Genomic DNA, 15,717 nt, shown 5'->3' on the forward strand with positions numbered 1-15,717 from the left:
GGCAGCCGCGACCTCCTCCTCTGCCTCTGCCTCTGCCGCCGCCGCCGCCGCCGCCCTCGCCGCTTCCTCTATGTCGGCTCAGCCCGCGCGCTGCGCGTAGCCCGAGCGGCCGGCGGGCGGGCGGGCGGGCGCCCGGCGCGGGTGAGCGAGTGTGTGTGCGAGTGTGTGTGCGCGGGGGTGCGGGCGAGGCGGAGGGCGAGTGTGTGCGCGCGCCGTGGCCCATGCCCGCCGCCCCCGGCGCTGCGCCCCGCGCCGCTCCCGGCTGCCGCCTGTGCCATTTCTGATCTTGCAACTTGGGGAAGAAGAAAAAAGCGAGAGAACGGAGCTCGCTCGCCGGGGGGTGGGGAGGGGGGAGAGAGCGCTGCCCCCCCAGGAACGGAGCGCGGGGGGAGCGGGCGAGGGGAGCAGGGGTGTTGGGGGGGGAGCCTGAGAGCCTGGGGGGGCTGCAAAAAGAGAGAAAGAAAACAGCAGGAGCCACAACAAAACGCCAGCAGGGCGGGCGGGCGCGCAGCAGCAGCGGGGCGGCCGAGGCAGTAACGGCGGCGGCAGCGGCGGCGGCGCAGGCAGAGGCCGGTGCCCGGCTCGGGCTCGGCTCCGGCGACCCCGGGGCGCCCGGTGGGCCCCCCGCCCCTCCCCTTCCCCCCTTCCCCTTCCCCTTCCCCTCCTAGCGCGCCCTCGCGCCCCGTGGCCCTCGGCGAGCAGCTCGGCTCCCCCCAGCGCTCCCCGGGCCCAAAGATATGGCAATGGTAGTTAGCAGCTGGCGAGATCCGCAGGACGACGTGGCCGGGGGCAACCCCGGCGGCCCCAACCCCGCAGCGCAGGCAGCCCGCGGCGGCGGCGGTGGCGAGCAGCAGCAGGCGGGCTCCGGCGCGCCGCACACGCCGCAGACCCCGGGCCAGCCCGGAGCGCCCGCCACCCCCGGCACGGCGGGGGACAAGGGCCAGGGCCCGCCCGGTTCGGGCCAGAGCCAGCAGCACATCGAGTGCGTGGTGTGCGGGGACAAGTCGAGCGGCAAGCACTACGGCCAATTCACCTGCGAGGGCTGCAAAAGTTTCTTCAAGAGGAGCGTCCGCAGGAACTTAACTTACACATGCCGTGCCAACAGGAACTGTCCCATCGACCAGCACCACCGCAACCAGTGCCAATACTGCCGCCTCAAGAAGTGCCTCAAAGTGGGCATGAGGCGGGAAGGTGAATATTTCTTCTCTGCTTCTCTCCCTGCGCTTCGCCCGCCTCCCTGCTCTCTTTCTTTCTCCCTCGTCCGGGTGGTTTAAGGCTGTGGGGATGGGGCTCCTGTGGTCCCAGCCGGTCCGGGCTTCCCAATCCTTGCTGCCTTCCTCCCCCAGCGTCCCCCCCCCCTCCAGCTCGCTGCCGCTGCCTCCCCCTCCCGGCCTGCGCTCCTCTCCCCGGCTCCTCCACCCCTCCCGCTGCCTGCTCAGGATTGTGTCCCTGGGATCTCGAGCTGTGGCTTAAAAATCCCCTCCCTTCCTCTGTTGGATGTGCTCCGTGTGTGTCTCGCTCCTGCCTGTGTGTGAGGATGCTTGGGGCTCTGTTGGCATGAACTTGGGCAGGGGTGCTTATTTCTCGCAGAAGATTGTTTTCGTGTTGGTTGTTTTTGTTTGTGTTTTTATTATTATTATTCATTTCACTCTCTCTTCCACCTCACCGTACCCTTTAGTTATAATGGGAGAGGGATGGGCCTGGAGGAGCCACAACCATAGATTCATTGCTGCCATCAACCTTGAGGAAGCTTAGCTTGGAAAAAGAGGAGTGAGATTTATTGCACTTGTAGGTCTAATTAGGGGGAGGGGGGCTTCTGGCCTGTTCGCTGGTTCCCTCTCTTCTTCTGGGATCTGGGGCCGCCTCCTCCCGAGCTGTGGCCTTCTTTTCACCCTTCCACTTTGAAAGGAAAGTTTGTGACTGAGCCCTGCCTTCATAGTGTTGTCATTTTTAGAGCTTGATACTCGTTTTATTTCTTCATCAAACTCCACCCTCTGCTTAAATACTGCATACAAATTACGATTTACAACGGCATTTGCCGTTCCTTCTGATTTGGCTATAATGCATAGACTGCAGCTGGCATGGGCTTCTGCATCATTTAACCGATGTGTTGTACGGGTTTTGTTTTTTTATTAAACACAACTTTTGATGTTGAATTTGGATGTGCTTCATGTTCATGTGGCATGAGATGGAGCACTTTTCTTACAAATATATTTAGCGGTTTATAGTTAAAGTTTATCTCCTGACAATCATTAAAGACATAGTCAAATTAGTGAACCAGTCAGTTTTGCAGGATGTAGATTACTTCTTCTTGTAATTGACTTCAAAATTATATTTTATATGTCACAAGAAAAGAAATTGAATTCCTTCAGATCTCAAGGAGAAGGCAAATATGATGACTTCATTTCTAGCTCCAGGGAGAGTCTGTATGCATCTGGAAAACAACAACAACAACAACAACTTTGAGTTGTGCTCTCATTTAATTGAAAAATAACTTCCAAGTTCAAAACTATAATTAGAAAAAGTATTCTAACCATTGTGTTTGAAGAATGTAAATTGCACTGGAACTCTCCTTGGAATTAGAAGCAGAGAAAACAGTGCACAACCTGAGTTAGGAGAGCTCTGTAGAGTTGGACCTACCTCTACTAATTTGGTGTGGGTGGGAGGGAGAGTTCAGAAGCCCTAACTTTCCCTAAAGTTGTCTTTGTTTACATGGCAATTTAAAATGCTGGCACTGTCGAAGTAAAACATACACATAAAAAAAAAAAACTTTGGTCAGCTTTAAGAACTCAAAGCATGCTTACGCTTTGCATTCAGATGGTTAATGAATCCAGTGTTTTTGCAGTTGCAAGCTCGTGCATTCACTGGGCAAAAGCTGGCTGCAGGTTGCAGTGGCACCGCGCAGGACAGACATTAATTATATTTCCTACCTTTTCCAATAATGTTTGGCTACTGTAAGTTCAACTTTTTCTTGAAATATTTCAAATTTCTGTTGTTTCTAACAGTGAGAACTTTGTGTGGGGCAAGCAGGAGGGGGAGGTGGGAGAGGTTGTAGGATGCTCACTCTCTGGTCAAAAGTTGTAAGTGGTCAGTAAGATATGTAACTCGTATTTCTTTTAAAGATAATTATGTAGCTCTTTAGAGATTATGGGAACATTTTATGCTCTGCACGCTGCACTAAAGTGCAGAGTGCATTAAGGCTTTTGCCTGGCACTACAGCCTTTCTCCGGTTTCACTTTTTTTAAACTTCGATTTGTATAATTCTGGAAGGATGAATGGGGTTTCATTTATCTGTGTGTTGCTTCTTAATTGTTGGGGGATTGGGTGGTACTTTCTTGGCCATGCAGAGCTAGGGGCCTTGAAGTAAGGCCTAGTTCTTCCCTGGCTGAAATAGCCAGAGGTGCGGGCTATGGATGAACACATCGAGCCAGCCGAGGCAGAGGGCTTCACCCCAGATCTCGTGGCAATGTGGTCTGTGAGTGAGAGCCAGCAGGAGATGCTCGGAGAAGAGCGTGTGACTGCAAGAAAGAACTGCATTGCGTTGGGTGCGCGCTGCGGCTCGGAGATGTTCACAAGCCCTCTGGATGCACATTGCCTCTTTTCTCTCTTTCTTTTTGTCAGCGGTTCAGCGAGGAAGAATGCCTCCAACCCAGCCCAATCCAGGCCAGTACGCACTCACAAACGGGGACCCCCTCAATGGCCACTGCTACCTGTCCGGCTACATCTCTCTGCTGCTGCGCGCAGAGCCCTACCCCACATCTCGTTATGGCAGCCAGTGCATGCAGCCCAACAACATCATGGGCATCGAGAACATCTGCGAGCTGGCTGCACGCCTCCTCTTCAGCGCCGTCGAGTGGGCCCGCAATATCCCCTTCTTCCCGGATCTGCAGATCACCGACCAGGTGTCTCTGCTACGCCTCACCTGGAGCGAGCTCTTCGTGCTCAACGCGGCCCAGTGCTCCATGCCCCTGCACGTGGCGCCGCTACTGGCCGCTGCCGGCCTCCACGCCTCGCCCATGTCCGCGGACCGCGTCGTGGCCTTTATGGACCACATCCGCATCTTTCAGGAACAGGTGGAGAAACTCAAGGCGCTGCACGTCGACTCTGCCGAGTACAGTTGCCTCAAAGCCATCGTGCTGTTCACGTCAGGTGAGGATGCGGTCGCGGGGAGGGCAGGCTGTGCCGGGAGCTGGAGCGGGCACCGTGCAGCAGCGGGAGCCTAGCTTCCCGCATCCCCCGCGCCGCCGCTGTCTGTCGCCGTGAGGCTCGGCCCTCCTCCCACCTTCGGCCTGCCCAGGGTCTGCAGCCCCGGTACGTGAATGTCGCGGGCTGCGCCGCTGCCATCTTGTGAGCTTAGCCGTACGGGAGCGGAGGAGGAGGTTCGGCCTGATGGCCTGGACCACCGTGCGCCCTTAGACCGAGGCGACGATCTGGGGAGGGGAGAGGCGGTACACCGTGAATACTCCTCTGTGTGTGTGTGTGTGTGTGTGTGTGTGTGTGTGTGTGTGTGTGTGTGTGTGTGTGTGTGTGTGTGTGTCATTTCTGGGGGAGGAACGATACAGAAGGAAGAGAACGTGGGAAGGTGGCTTCCTACTCTGTGTAGCTCTCTCCTTGGATGAGTTTCCCGACAGTGAGACACAGACAGAGGAGGAAAGAGAAGACTACGCACAAATAAATCATAAATAATCCCGCTTTATTGCTGCCTGATTTTCCCTTATCGGAAACCATTCATGTTTGCAGTTGCTGGGGTTACTGAGGGTCGTAAAAAAATGGATTTGATCTAAACAAGAAAGATAAAAAACAAAAGCAATACTGTAAAACCCGCAAGCATGAGAGGATTCTAGGCCGGGAGATAAATTTCATAGCTATGCAAAACACAGGAACATTGGAAATTTAAAAGGATGCCTTAAAAATATCAAATTAAGTGTAGGCAGTGGTAGCACGCATGTTAACCATCTCTTATGATAGATGGTTCAAATTAACTTCTAGGAAAGTGCATTATCGTTGCCTTTGAAGGCACTGGTCTAAGCTTGTGACAACACTCACTGCCTTTTATTATTGGAACCTGCAAGAGGGAAACATAAACACTGGGGACAGCAGGTATCAGTGGAAATACAAACAAAGCCGGAAAGGAATCTGGTGGGGGCAGAGCCGCTTAGATGGGCCTTGGGCCCTGCCCACTGTGAGTAAGGTTAGCTGCAATTTTACCACTGCCATTGGCACTATTGTTTGTAATTCCTCCATTAGGAGAACAAATACACCATTCTAATAAATCTATCCTAGAGCGAGACCCTCCAAAGCCAAATTAAAACCATCCTTGAACAGAGATGGCAAAAATCTCTTTCCCAAAGCCTTATGAACAGTAAGCAGGGGAATAATATATCAACATTTCTTGACTTCTATGCATAAAGAATAATATTTACATTGTATCAAAATGACTCTTAAATTTGCACAATATTGTAATGTAGCAAATGTAGTATTAATACCGGTCAGAGCAGCAGATAATTTATTTAGACAAGAGTGGCTCATTTGTATGCAAGGTGGCCAGAAGCATGGACTTGCGCCCCCCACCCCCTTTACTTTCAGTGCAAATGCGGGTCTGGGTCTGCTACTGAGAGAGGGGGTCATTCTTTGCAAGGGGATAAAGTGCAAAACTTAAAACAAATGGAAGATTTATTGAATAGGTTCCTTGGTGTTTGAATGCATTTTATCTTAATAAGTCTTCTTGATGGAAGTGTGTTTTTCTAAAGTGACAAAGAGCCTGGGAAGCAGCGGCCAGGCTCCTTTGACTCTGGCAGGCCTAGGCCTTGCTGGCGCTCTCCTACCCATAGCTTTAGCCAAATTCATCAGAAAGAGAGCCAGTATAGAGGAGCCAGGGTTTTCAAGTCTCACCCAGTGAGGTGTCTTAAAGCAGAAGTGTGACTTGGAGCTGGACAGAGGATTTCTCAGGAAAGGTCTCTCTTCCCTCCTTCTGATGCCCCTACAGTTCTTTGAATACCCTCTACTCTGCTGATCTTGTGCCGGTTCCCAGAGAGAGGCCTAGGACTGTGCTGGCTGCAGGGAACACTGCAGTATTATGCAGGGCTCACTTTTAAGCTTTCCATCCAAAAGCATCCCTATGAAAAGTTCTTTTTTTTTTTTTTTAAGTTTTCCAAAGAAGTTTTTTGAACCATGTCTTCAAGGTGCAAGAGATGCTGCTGAGAAGTGAACCATAGCATTATTTTGTTGGGAAATCACACGCAGAATATTTGAAAATGGAAATAGAACTGTCAGTAGTAATTCACCCACCTCCTTTCCATATAGCACGTTTCCACTTTCGACTAAACTTGTTTTGATTGCTAGCCAGAAGGGAATTCATGGGAAGCCTTCTCAAAGTCATCCAACTTTTAAGCAAACTTTGAATGATGGAAAAGACAGTTTTAGACATATTGTCCAATGTAGCTTGCTCTGGCTAAGTACTTGAAGCTGGCAAGTGGGTCCCCCGTGGTGGTTTTCACATTTGGCCTCCGGATGGTATGTTTAATCCTTAATATTCTGGACAGCATCCAAAGATTAGGTCATGACCTGAACTTGCCTTTAAAAAAATTCTTTAATTCATATACCTAAATATTCCTTCAAATAAATGAGACTGACTCTGAAAAGAGCCATCTAGTTAACATAAATACAATAAATCCATTTTCAGCACAATAATAACTTTGATTTCTAGTTATGGTAGCTGATTACATCTGTATTTCCTGAACACTAAACTCTCTGAATGCACAACATGAAATACATTCTCTGCACTACAAAGGCTAAGCCAGGAGGGCCTGAGCAGTAATGGTTATTTATTTACATAATTTCTTTTCCATATACTGTAGAAGAAATATTGAAGGTTCCCACATTGACACTACCATATAAAAAATGAGATGTGAATTTTGTATATTCTGTCTCCTTTTCTTATCTAAAATATAAATCATCAAGTGCAAATATTTACTGATTTACACTTTTCGCTCACCTCTCTTTGCCACCATGACCCACAATTGATTCAAGCAGTCATGCTGTCTGTCCACAGATGGGAGAATTTTGCTGTAGGGTGAATGACTACTCAGTATCTGTGAAGCTGGGGGCCTGGTGGATGACTAGTACCCGACAGGCACACCAGCTACAGGAATTCCATCTCAAAAGTGGAAACGGCCAGTGCAGGACCCTAGTGTACTTGTCCAAGCTAGTGTACTTGTCCAAGCATCTCCTTCTTGGAGTCACACTGTAAGGAAACTAATGTTTTACTAACCTGAGGACATGGCATATGAATCTTTAAGGGGAAATTTGTCAGGGTATCAATGGACCTTTCTCATATTGCGTTGTCTGTGACTGAGACCATCCCATGGCATGAAGGACAGAAAATGCATGCCACACAAGACATATGTAAATACAAGTCTGCTGGTGGCCATTCAGCAAGGCTATGCTAAAAGGCAGGCCCAAGGGCAGATCTCAGAGTCCTCACTCTACGCAGTGAAGCCCTAAAGGGCTCCTGTCCTGGAGTGCTGACCATAGAAATCTCCCTGGCTTCCCAACTCAAGCCAGTGTGGATGGACTGCATCAGCTGGATGGAGTAATTAGACATCTGAGAGGAACCCAGGCTGGACCTGAGGTCAAAGGAGACTCGCCTCAGAAGTTCTTGAGTTATCTGTTTGCCGGAGGCCATGCCCTTGTAGATGAAGGTGGTGGAGGGCTTTGTGACTCCAGCCCTTGAGCTGTAAGGATGCACAGCATGGACACAGCGGACATGGGTTGGCTTTGGAGCAGGTGTTTTCTTGGGGTCACACTTCTCCACTCTACAGTGCCCTTTTACAGGTGTTGTCACACATAGATTCTATGTGTGAGCAAACGCCATCTTTGATCTCTAGTCAACCTCCTGACTGGCTAAGGGTTCCTTTGTGATCTTCCTGATTTCAAAATATGTACTATTAATATTAGGAAATAACATGGGGAGGAAGGGGGAAGATTCATTCTGCTTCTCTGACTTCTTGTTCCTCTCTCTTTGCTTGGCCCTGGTTAGTAGATATATGATAATCTGCTGTCTTGAAATATTTTCAGAGGACCAAAAAGGACTTTGATCAGCTTGAAATAAGCTCAAAGGTTTCCAGTTGCCATCATTGTTTGAAAGTGCCTTGTCCCCTCTCCTTTAGTCCTGCTACAGGAAACCCATTTTTTTCCCCAAATCCATGTTTAATTCTCCACTCCCCTTGCTTCTGAGATAGAAGCATCAGCTGCCTCTAGCCTAGCTTTGTGTCTGATCACTGTAGATGCTTCCTTTCCACAGCCTGGAGTAACTGAGCCGTATTCCTTCTCGTTACTATATAGGTTACAGAGATGTGACCGATTTTCAATTACTTGATCTGAGGAACAGATAGAAATGTCCACTTTTACTGAGGATTTGTTGCAGAGTCCATGCTTGCATATATAGCTGATCTCAAATCCTATACTACTGTAGCAAGGGCTTGATCGGATTCTCAGTTCTGACAGCTTGTGATTCCTTACCCCCTGCCACGTGTATATACTACACAATCTAGGTTCTCCTTCAGCTTGCTTGTTGGGGTCATTTAGGTTTGAGAGGAGACACCAAGGAGCCTCTTAAAACTTCTTCCAAGGCTGCATATTTCTTCAGGAGTCCCAAGCACCCCAAAATCAGGAGGGAAAGGGGCAAATGTCTTTCTTTTAACGAGCACAAACAGAAAGATGCTCCCCTACAGGAGAGAACAGGTTGCTATACATAGCAAATGTGGATTCACCATCATACATTATTTATTCCAAAGGTGAAAGAGAAAAAAAAAAACCAAAGTGACGGCTAGGTTGGGTATTTCTGTGTTCCCGTGTGTGTGTGTCTCTCTCCTGTTCCCTTAGGTGTGGGGAGGTGGACTGATATTTATTTGTATGGTGGATGGGGAAATAAAATGTCATAGAAAGGAGCAAAGAGGCACAGAGGGAAGGATTTCTTTTCCTTTTCTTTACTTCTTTTTCCTTTTCTTCTGAAAACATTAATGGCTGTGTACCTTTATTGCTCACTGACCTAACCGTCTGCCCCTCCCTCTCTTCCTCCTGTGGCTGCTCTGGCAGACGCTTGTGGCCTGTCCGACGCTGCCCATATCGAAAGTCTGCAGGAGAAATCGCAGTGTGCCCTGGAGGAGTATGTGAGGAGCCAGTACCCCAACCAGCCCAGCCGCTTTGGCAAACTGCTGCTGCGATTGCCCTCTCTTCGCACAGTGTCCTCCTCTGTCATCGAGCAACTCTTCTTCGTCCGTTTGGTAGGTAAAACCCCCATCGAAACTCTCATCCGAGACATGTTGCTGTCTGGGAGCAGTTTCAACTGGCCTTACATGTCTATCCAGTGCTCCTAGGCCCTCAGCATTCCCACCTGCCCTCGTACCCCAGCCCGTAGAGACTCAGAGGACTCACCCAGATCAAGGACTCAAAAGCCTTGGGAATGTGGCATGATGGACCAGGAGGCAGGCCAGGCAGGGGGGCGGGGAGGGTGATGGGGACAAGGACAGCCTACTCTGCAGGAATGCAGCCTAAATTGTGAGCCATTTAGGATCTGATCTATAATGTAAGTACATTGAAAAAGAAAGAGAAAGGACTTTGTGTCTGGTGAGAAAATGAAAACAAAATTTTCGAAGAGAAGACCATGAGAAATTTAACAAAATAGAAGGACTCTAATGGACCTTCCAGGGTTTATTGTGGATGGATGTGGATATATTCTGTACAGAAAACAACTCATATGGAGGTGGACTGAATTCTATGTAGAAACACACACACTGAACATTGTTATTCATTTTGTAAGATACTAGTCTTTATTTTCATTTTTTTGTAAAATTTAAACATCGTATGCGCATAAAGAAAAAAAGAACAAGATTAGGGGAAAATAACATTTTCCAAATAATTATAAAAATGTCCTGTGTCTATGTATCTATATCTGTTTTGTATTTTTTTCTGGTTCCAAACCAGATTTCCTGTGATTCTATACTAATAATTTTTGATATAACCCTTTGCTTCTTATAATGAGTGCGATATATGTTGTCCAGGCTGTTCTTCAAGAATTAAAATTGAAGTGAAAAATTTAAACAAAAATAAAAGAATTTAGCAAACCCCTGTGTCTGGTTACTTGAAGTGTACCCTCAGAGCGAGAGAAGCCCTGGATAACCTCTGTGTTGAATACTGTTTGAATCTGGGTATTTGAAAGGGAGGGGACTGTTGAGGCCCAGCAGTAAGTTGACTGCATCTGTTTCCTGAAACAGTCCTTGCGTTGCTTTGTAAGGACAGGAAAGCCAGGCTGTGCAGCAGGGAAGGGCAGGAGCCTTGGTGGTGGACAGCAGTCTTTGTGATTCCACCCCAAGGGCAGCTCTGAGCACAGCTAGGCAGAGGACGGGGCAGGCTTGTCTTTGGGGCACAATTTCCAGGCCTCACAGACCACCTCAGTGACTAGTGTCAGCACAACTACACTATAACTGCAAGGAGGAACTTGCTGAGCTTCAGGCCCTGGACAGAGTGGGGGGAGACTCCTCAAAGCTTTTGAATTTGGATGGACCACTGGCTATGGGCTCTAGGTCTTGCCTTTCCCTGCCTCTGGGCAGGAACTGAAACATCAGCACCAGAGATTTTGACTTTGCTCCCTCTCGTGCATCTCTGGAGGTCCACCTACTTAAGGTTTGCCCTTCTCTCTTGTCCCTGGCTTCCCAGTGGGAACTGGAGCTCCGGTGGGTGGTAGTGGGCAGACACAAGCCACCCCCCACCCCTTACCAGTACTTTAGACTCAGAAACTAGTAGCAGGAGTCAGAAAACCGAGCTGGATTTGTCTCTTCCCAGAAGTGCCATTCAGACACTAGTGGCCCTTGGAGGACAGATACCTCTCCTTGAAGCATCATAACTGGGCATGCATTGAGGGGCAAGCTCTGGGACAGCCTTCAGAGTATGAATGTTTTATGGGGTATGAGTTGGAGCTGTGAGAACACATACTGCCAAGGGAGCGCTTCCTTGACGTATTAATAAAGCCAGATCGTTAAAAATAAAACCTCTCTCTCACACACATCCCCCACCCGCTGGCCCCAGACAGGCTTAGAGGAAGCAAGAGCTCACATTCAGGAATCATCAGTAATCTTGTGCTTTCGCTTTGCTGTCTGGGAGTTTCCAGGTCCCTACAATCCTTAAGTGAGCCCCACCCACTTAACATTTTTAATAATCTCGGTGCAACACGGCATCTGCGAAGCCACTGTAGGTCAATGGTCTCAAACCGGGACGCTAGAGGCCTACCTACGCTGTGCAGCTAGGCAGGCTGGGCTTGGAGCCTTTGAGCCTAAATTCACTTTCCTGCAGTCTGGACACCCGAGGCATAGGGGACAAAAGGATGGTCATGTTTAACCCAGGGGACTCCTAGAACGTACTAGGAATCTTCAGACTGGCTAGAGGCTAGGCGTGTGGGTTCAAGGGTGGGCTGCAGCTAAGGCACCGAGGGGGAGGGGAGCCAAGCTGCCAGGAGAGCTTACGGATCTTCCCAGCTTTCTGGAAATGAGATGTAAATATATTCATTACAATGTGATTCCCTCTGATGAAAACAGATAAACATTTTTCGTAGTTCAGAAATGTACTTTTCAATTAATTTCAATATGGGGGTCCAAGCACAAGACACCCAGTGGAGAAAAAGGCAAGCGGCCCAGGCCCAAGATGCACAGGGCACTTCAGTCGGCGGGGTTCCAGGTGTCAGCTTTGTTTTGACTATTGCTGGCTGGGGTCAGCAGGGTGCTCAGGAATCCCAGAGACTTTTGTAAGCTTGCGCCCAAGGTCCCAGCCAATCCACTATGTAGAAAGAAGCAGACCTCCTTAGAGGCACCTCCAGGAACCAGGAACCCTGGAACCGAGGGGGGAAGAGGAGCCAGGGGTACTGCGTGCCCACTGGCCCAGTTGAGAATCCCGCCCAGTAGTTTTCTCTGTCTGCCTACAATATAGACAGAGAAAATTTTATTTCTGGAATCAGAGATCTAGGTCCCCTCCTAAAACAGAGGAGGATGCCAGAAGAATCAGGAGTTGCGCACCCACGCTAGGCTGGACAGCTGCTTGAACCCGCGAACTTCCCACATAGGACACAGAAACCACACACACACACACACACACACACACACACACACACACACACACACACACACACACACGAGTCTTCTCACCCTGCGGGAATGTTGAGGAACTAACACCGAGGCCCCTAAACTCAGGGAAGCACCCTCCTGAAGCCCAGGGAAACATCCTAACTTTCCTGGTTGGCTTTAGTGCGTGCATGTGGGATCAGGCCAGCCCCCTCAGGGCTCTCATTGCAGCGAACAGGTGGCCAGATTGCTTGAGTTGTGCATCTTGTGTTTCCTCGGGCTCTGGTAGTTTCTGTGGTCCTTGGCCTGAACCAGAAGCGAGGTAAAGCAGGTGGGAACCACTTCTGCCTGGGTGGCCGGCGGGGAGGGTCTGAGATTTTGAGCCACTTTCATGCTCGGCGCCAGGGGGAGCCATGTAAGCAGGGTGTGAGTGTTGAGGTCACTGTGTGACTTCAGAGGAGTAGCACCAACGCCAAACCCCCTCCCCAAAAGCTGGGAAAATGAAGACCAGCCTACGGAGCATGGAAAAACATGGGTTTCCCAGAGACAGTGGAAACATCTTAAAACTGGAGACAACCCATGTGAAGTGGCTTCTGTCTCCAAATTACCCATTTAGGAAGGATTAATTCTCTTTTGTAATCCAAATACTTGCTGGGCACCCGAGAACTTTAGGGACTTTGAAGTAAATTTAAACTACCTTAACTGAAACAATTAGAAGGCCACTTTGGGGGACATGTTGCTTTGAGAAATCGCTGGGGAAACCAGGGTGTGCGTTGCAGCTTATACAACAATACAGAATGAGAAGGTATGGCCTTTGACATGCTCTGTTCATCCCACACCAGCTCTAGCTTGGCATCAGGTTGAGTGAAAGGATGTCCAGGGACAGAGTGGATCATTTAGTGATCACCTTGCACTCTGGACTCCTTCCCTCCCCCCATAATAGGAGCCTCTGGGGGCAGGATCCTGGAGACTTCATCAGGCCCAGCTTTGTTATTAGGGGTGCTGTGGAGCTGGAACCCAAACCCAAACTCTTTGGGGCAGTGAAAAAAAAGTTTGCTTTTGAAAATGTTCTCTCTCCTTTTATCCACAAATATGCTTCTATTTCCTGCACTGGCTGACTCATGTCTGGGGCGCCCCCTCCCCGTTCTTCAGAGTACCTGAATGCTTTGCAAATAGGGGACCAGGAGAAGCATAGGGAGCTGGGAGAGGGACAGGAGAACACAAGTGGGAACTAATAAAACTCTTATTAAAGGGCCTGTTCGGGACCTATGGCGTCACTGGGCTTTTTACTTGGGAAACCAAAGAGTCCTGTTCCTAAATGAGTTAAAGACCCATTTACCTCTGTCGTGTTCTATTCATCAAGCCACAAGTTGAGAGTTCCTAACATGAAACTATTTGTTTGCTTACACAACCAGCTGGGCGCAATTTCACGTCTGAGATATCTATCTGAAAGCGCCTCTCATTTATTATCTCTTCTTGTCAGGGAATCCATTTTCCAACTCCCTCTCCCTCTTCAGAGTTTGTTTATTTATTTATATATTTATTTATTTATCACCGGACTTCTATGCTTGGGAAGACCCTCTCCCCAGGGAGTAGCGGCTTGGGGCTCAGAGCCTGCTGTGCACAAGATCTTGGACCAGTGAATAATAGCAGTATGCTGTGACTGCTGCTCTGACCCCAGCCGGTCAGAGAGAAAGGGGTGGAGTGGGTCTAGGGAGGGGGGCAGACCCAAAGTTGCTGGTTAGCCTTTCTTCTTGGAAGTTCTCCTGCTAACTCTACCCAAGAGTGCTTCAAACACCTGTGTCAGGGACAGAGGTAGTCGGAGGACATGGAAGTAAAACCTGGAGTCTTTTCTGGAGTTTAGGGCTGGAGATTCAGATTTGAGAGACCCTTTGATGAAGTTTCACCCGCTTCCATGTGGCCAGTTTCTTCTTCTGGGACCGGATCGCAGAATGAGTAACCAAGATGTAAATAGCAGCTTGATGGGTTGGGGGAGGGTGCAATGCATTTATTGTGTGTGCAGAGGGGGAATGACAGCACGTGGTTTCAATTTTGAAGCACAAAGAAATAACATGCATTGCAGAAAATAGGTTTATGAATGTAATTGAGAGGAAAGAAAACAATTAAGACAGTGGAAGGTTGCACATGAGATCCCCCTCCCCTTGCTTTCCCTTCTATCCAAATTTGAGAAATCCAGATCATGTAGAATAGAGTGGGTCCAGGCAGTTGGATCCTGCTGACAAGAGGACCCCTGATGGGAATCTCAGCAATGGCTAAATAATGATATCTATATGTCTTCCTAACTGCTAAGGCCTCTTCTAACCAAGCTAAAAGCAAGGGATCAACTCCCCAAGTCTAGCCTATAAAATACCTCCAACTCTGAAGTAGGAAAAGAGGTGTGTGTGTGTGTGTGTGTGTGTGTGAGAGAGAGAGAGAGAGAGAGAGAGAGAGAGAGAGAGAGAGAGAGAGAGAGAGAGAGAGAGAGAGATTTCTTTAAGAATAAGAAGCAGGCTGGTCTCTGCAAGCTATCCTATTGTGTTGATTTAGGAAGACATTTGCTGTATATAACATTTAATGCTGATAATATCATTGCACAGCCAGATAAATAAAGCTTTGGCCCAATAGTGGGGTCAGCAATCGATCTCTGGGCTCAGAGGAAAAAGGCGAGACAAGGTCAGGCAGGGTGCTCTGTCTGTGTGCCTGTCAGACTGCTTGCAGGACCCCGATGTGTGTGCATCAGCGAGCGTGCGTGCGCTGTGCTGTGCGAAAGCCAGAACCTAGTCTTGGGCTGGCCAATAGGCTCATTAGCATTCTTAACCCATGGACCTGTGCTGACAACTAACAGAGACATCCTGCTCACCACCAGCCCTTCTCTCCTTTTGTCTTCAGATCTGGAAGATGGAAGAGAAAAAGATTTCTCAGTGGAAGCGGGGGCCTGAACTTCTATGTGATTGTTGGCGATTCAGTGTGTGTGTGTGTGTGTGTGTGTGTGTGTGTGTGTGTGTGTGTGTTTTGAGAGAGGCCAACCAGCATTTTGCAGCATCTGTCAGCCTGATTTTAATAACTTCCCTCTTCAAGAAGGAACTTTTTTATTTTCTCTCTAAATGTGTAACATGCTTGTTGAAAGTCCACGTTCAAATAAGAAAGAAAAATCCCCTGAGAACATTTTGCTTGTTTCTCCTTGATGGCAGGAAGAGAGGTGGGTGATCTTTCAGTTAAAGATGGCCGGGACATAGCAAGCAGAGCTGCCTGAGCTTTGTGATGCTTCTGCTCGGTTTTGTTTTGTACCCCAGACGCCCTGCTAATCAGTTTGTCACTCCCCATCCTTTTAAAGTAAAGCATATTTTTCAAAAGTACCGCAGGATCTAACTTTGTGTTAACTCAGGAAAACATAATCGTAAAATTACCTTCACTTGTGCTGTTTTAATTACCCTTATACTTGTGGGGTGGGGTCTTTTTTTACTAGGTCTCCCAGAAACAAATATGTGCCCACGTTACTAGATTCTGTTCCTTGAACTCTACAGAGCTGGTCAGAGAGTTTTGCATTGGAGTGTACAAATTATCCCATGTTGACAGATGTTTGTCACTTAGTAACTTCTTTCCAGGT

The 15,717-nt window shown here is 48.7% G+C and overlaps 1 protein-coding gene across 2 annotated transcripts; it reads left to right on the plus strand.

Annotated features, from left to right (window-relative positions):
* The first annotated feature begins 644 nt into the window (after positions 1–644).
* Positions 645–10,124, plus strand: Nr2f1 (nuclear receptor subfamily 2 group F member 1). Of its 2 annotated transcripts, none has more exons than XM_005065699.4 (3): positions 645–1,191; positions 3,622–4,149; positions 9,097–10,124. In XM_005065699.4, exons 1-3 carry the CDS (start codon positions 738–740, stop codon positions 9,375–9,377), a joined length of 1,263 nt encoding a protein of 420 aa, XP_005065756.3. In that variant the 5' UTR covers positions 645–737; the 3' UTR covers positions 9,378–10,124. The 2 variants fall into 2 exon arrangements, with proteins under 2 accessions (XP_005065756.3, XP_040584928.1); XM_040728994.1 differs by lacking the exon at positions 645–1,191 and adding an exon at positions 1,403–2,954.
* Positions 10,125–15,717: the final 5,593 nt, after the last annotated feature.

Source organism: Mesocricetus auratus, unplaced genomic scaffold (genome assembly GCF_017639785.1).
Source record: "Mesocricetus auratus isolate SY011 unplaced genomic scaffold, BCM_Maur_2.0 Super-Scaffold_100020, whole genome shotgun sequence".
In the NCBI taxonomy this organism is placed as follows: domain Eukaryota; kingdom Metazoa; phylum Chordata; class Mammalia; order Rodentia; family Cricetidae; genus Mesocricetus; species Mesocricetus auratus.

Excerpts from the sequence above, each read along its gene's own strand:
- Nr2f1 (XM_005065699.4), top strand. The coding sequence starts at position 738 with ATGGCAATGGTAGTTAGCAGCTGGCGAGATCCGCAGGACGACGTGGCC. Across the intron at positions 1,192-3,621 it reads AGTGGGCATGAGGCGGGAAG|CGGTTCAGCGAGGAAGAATG; the intron begins GTGAATATTTCT and ends TCTTTTTGTCAG. Across the intron at positions 4,150-9,096 it reads CATCGTGCTGTTCACGTCAG|ACGCTTGTGGCCTGTCCGAC; the intron begins GTGAGGATGCGG and ends CTGCTCTGGCAG.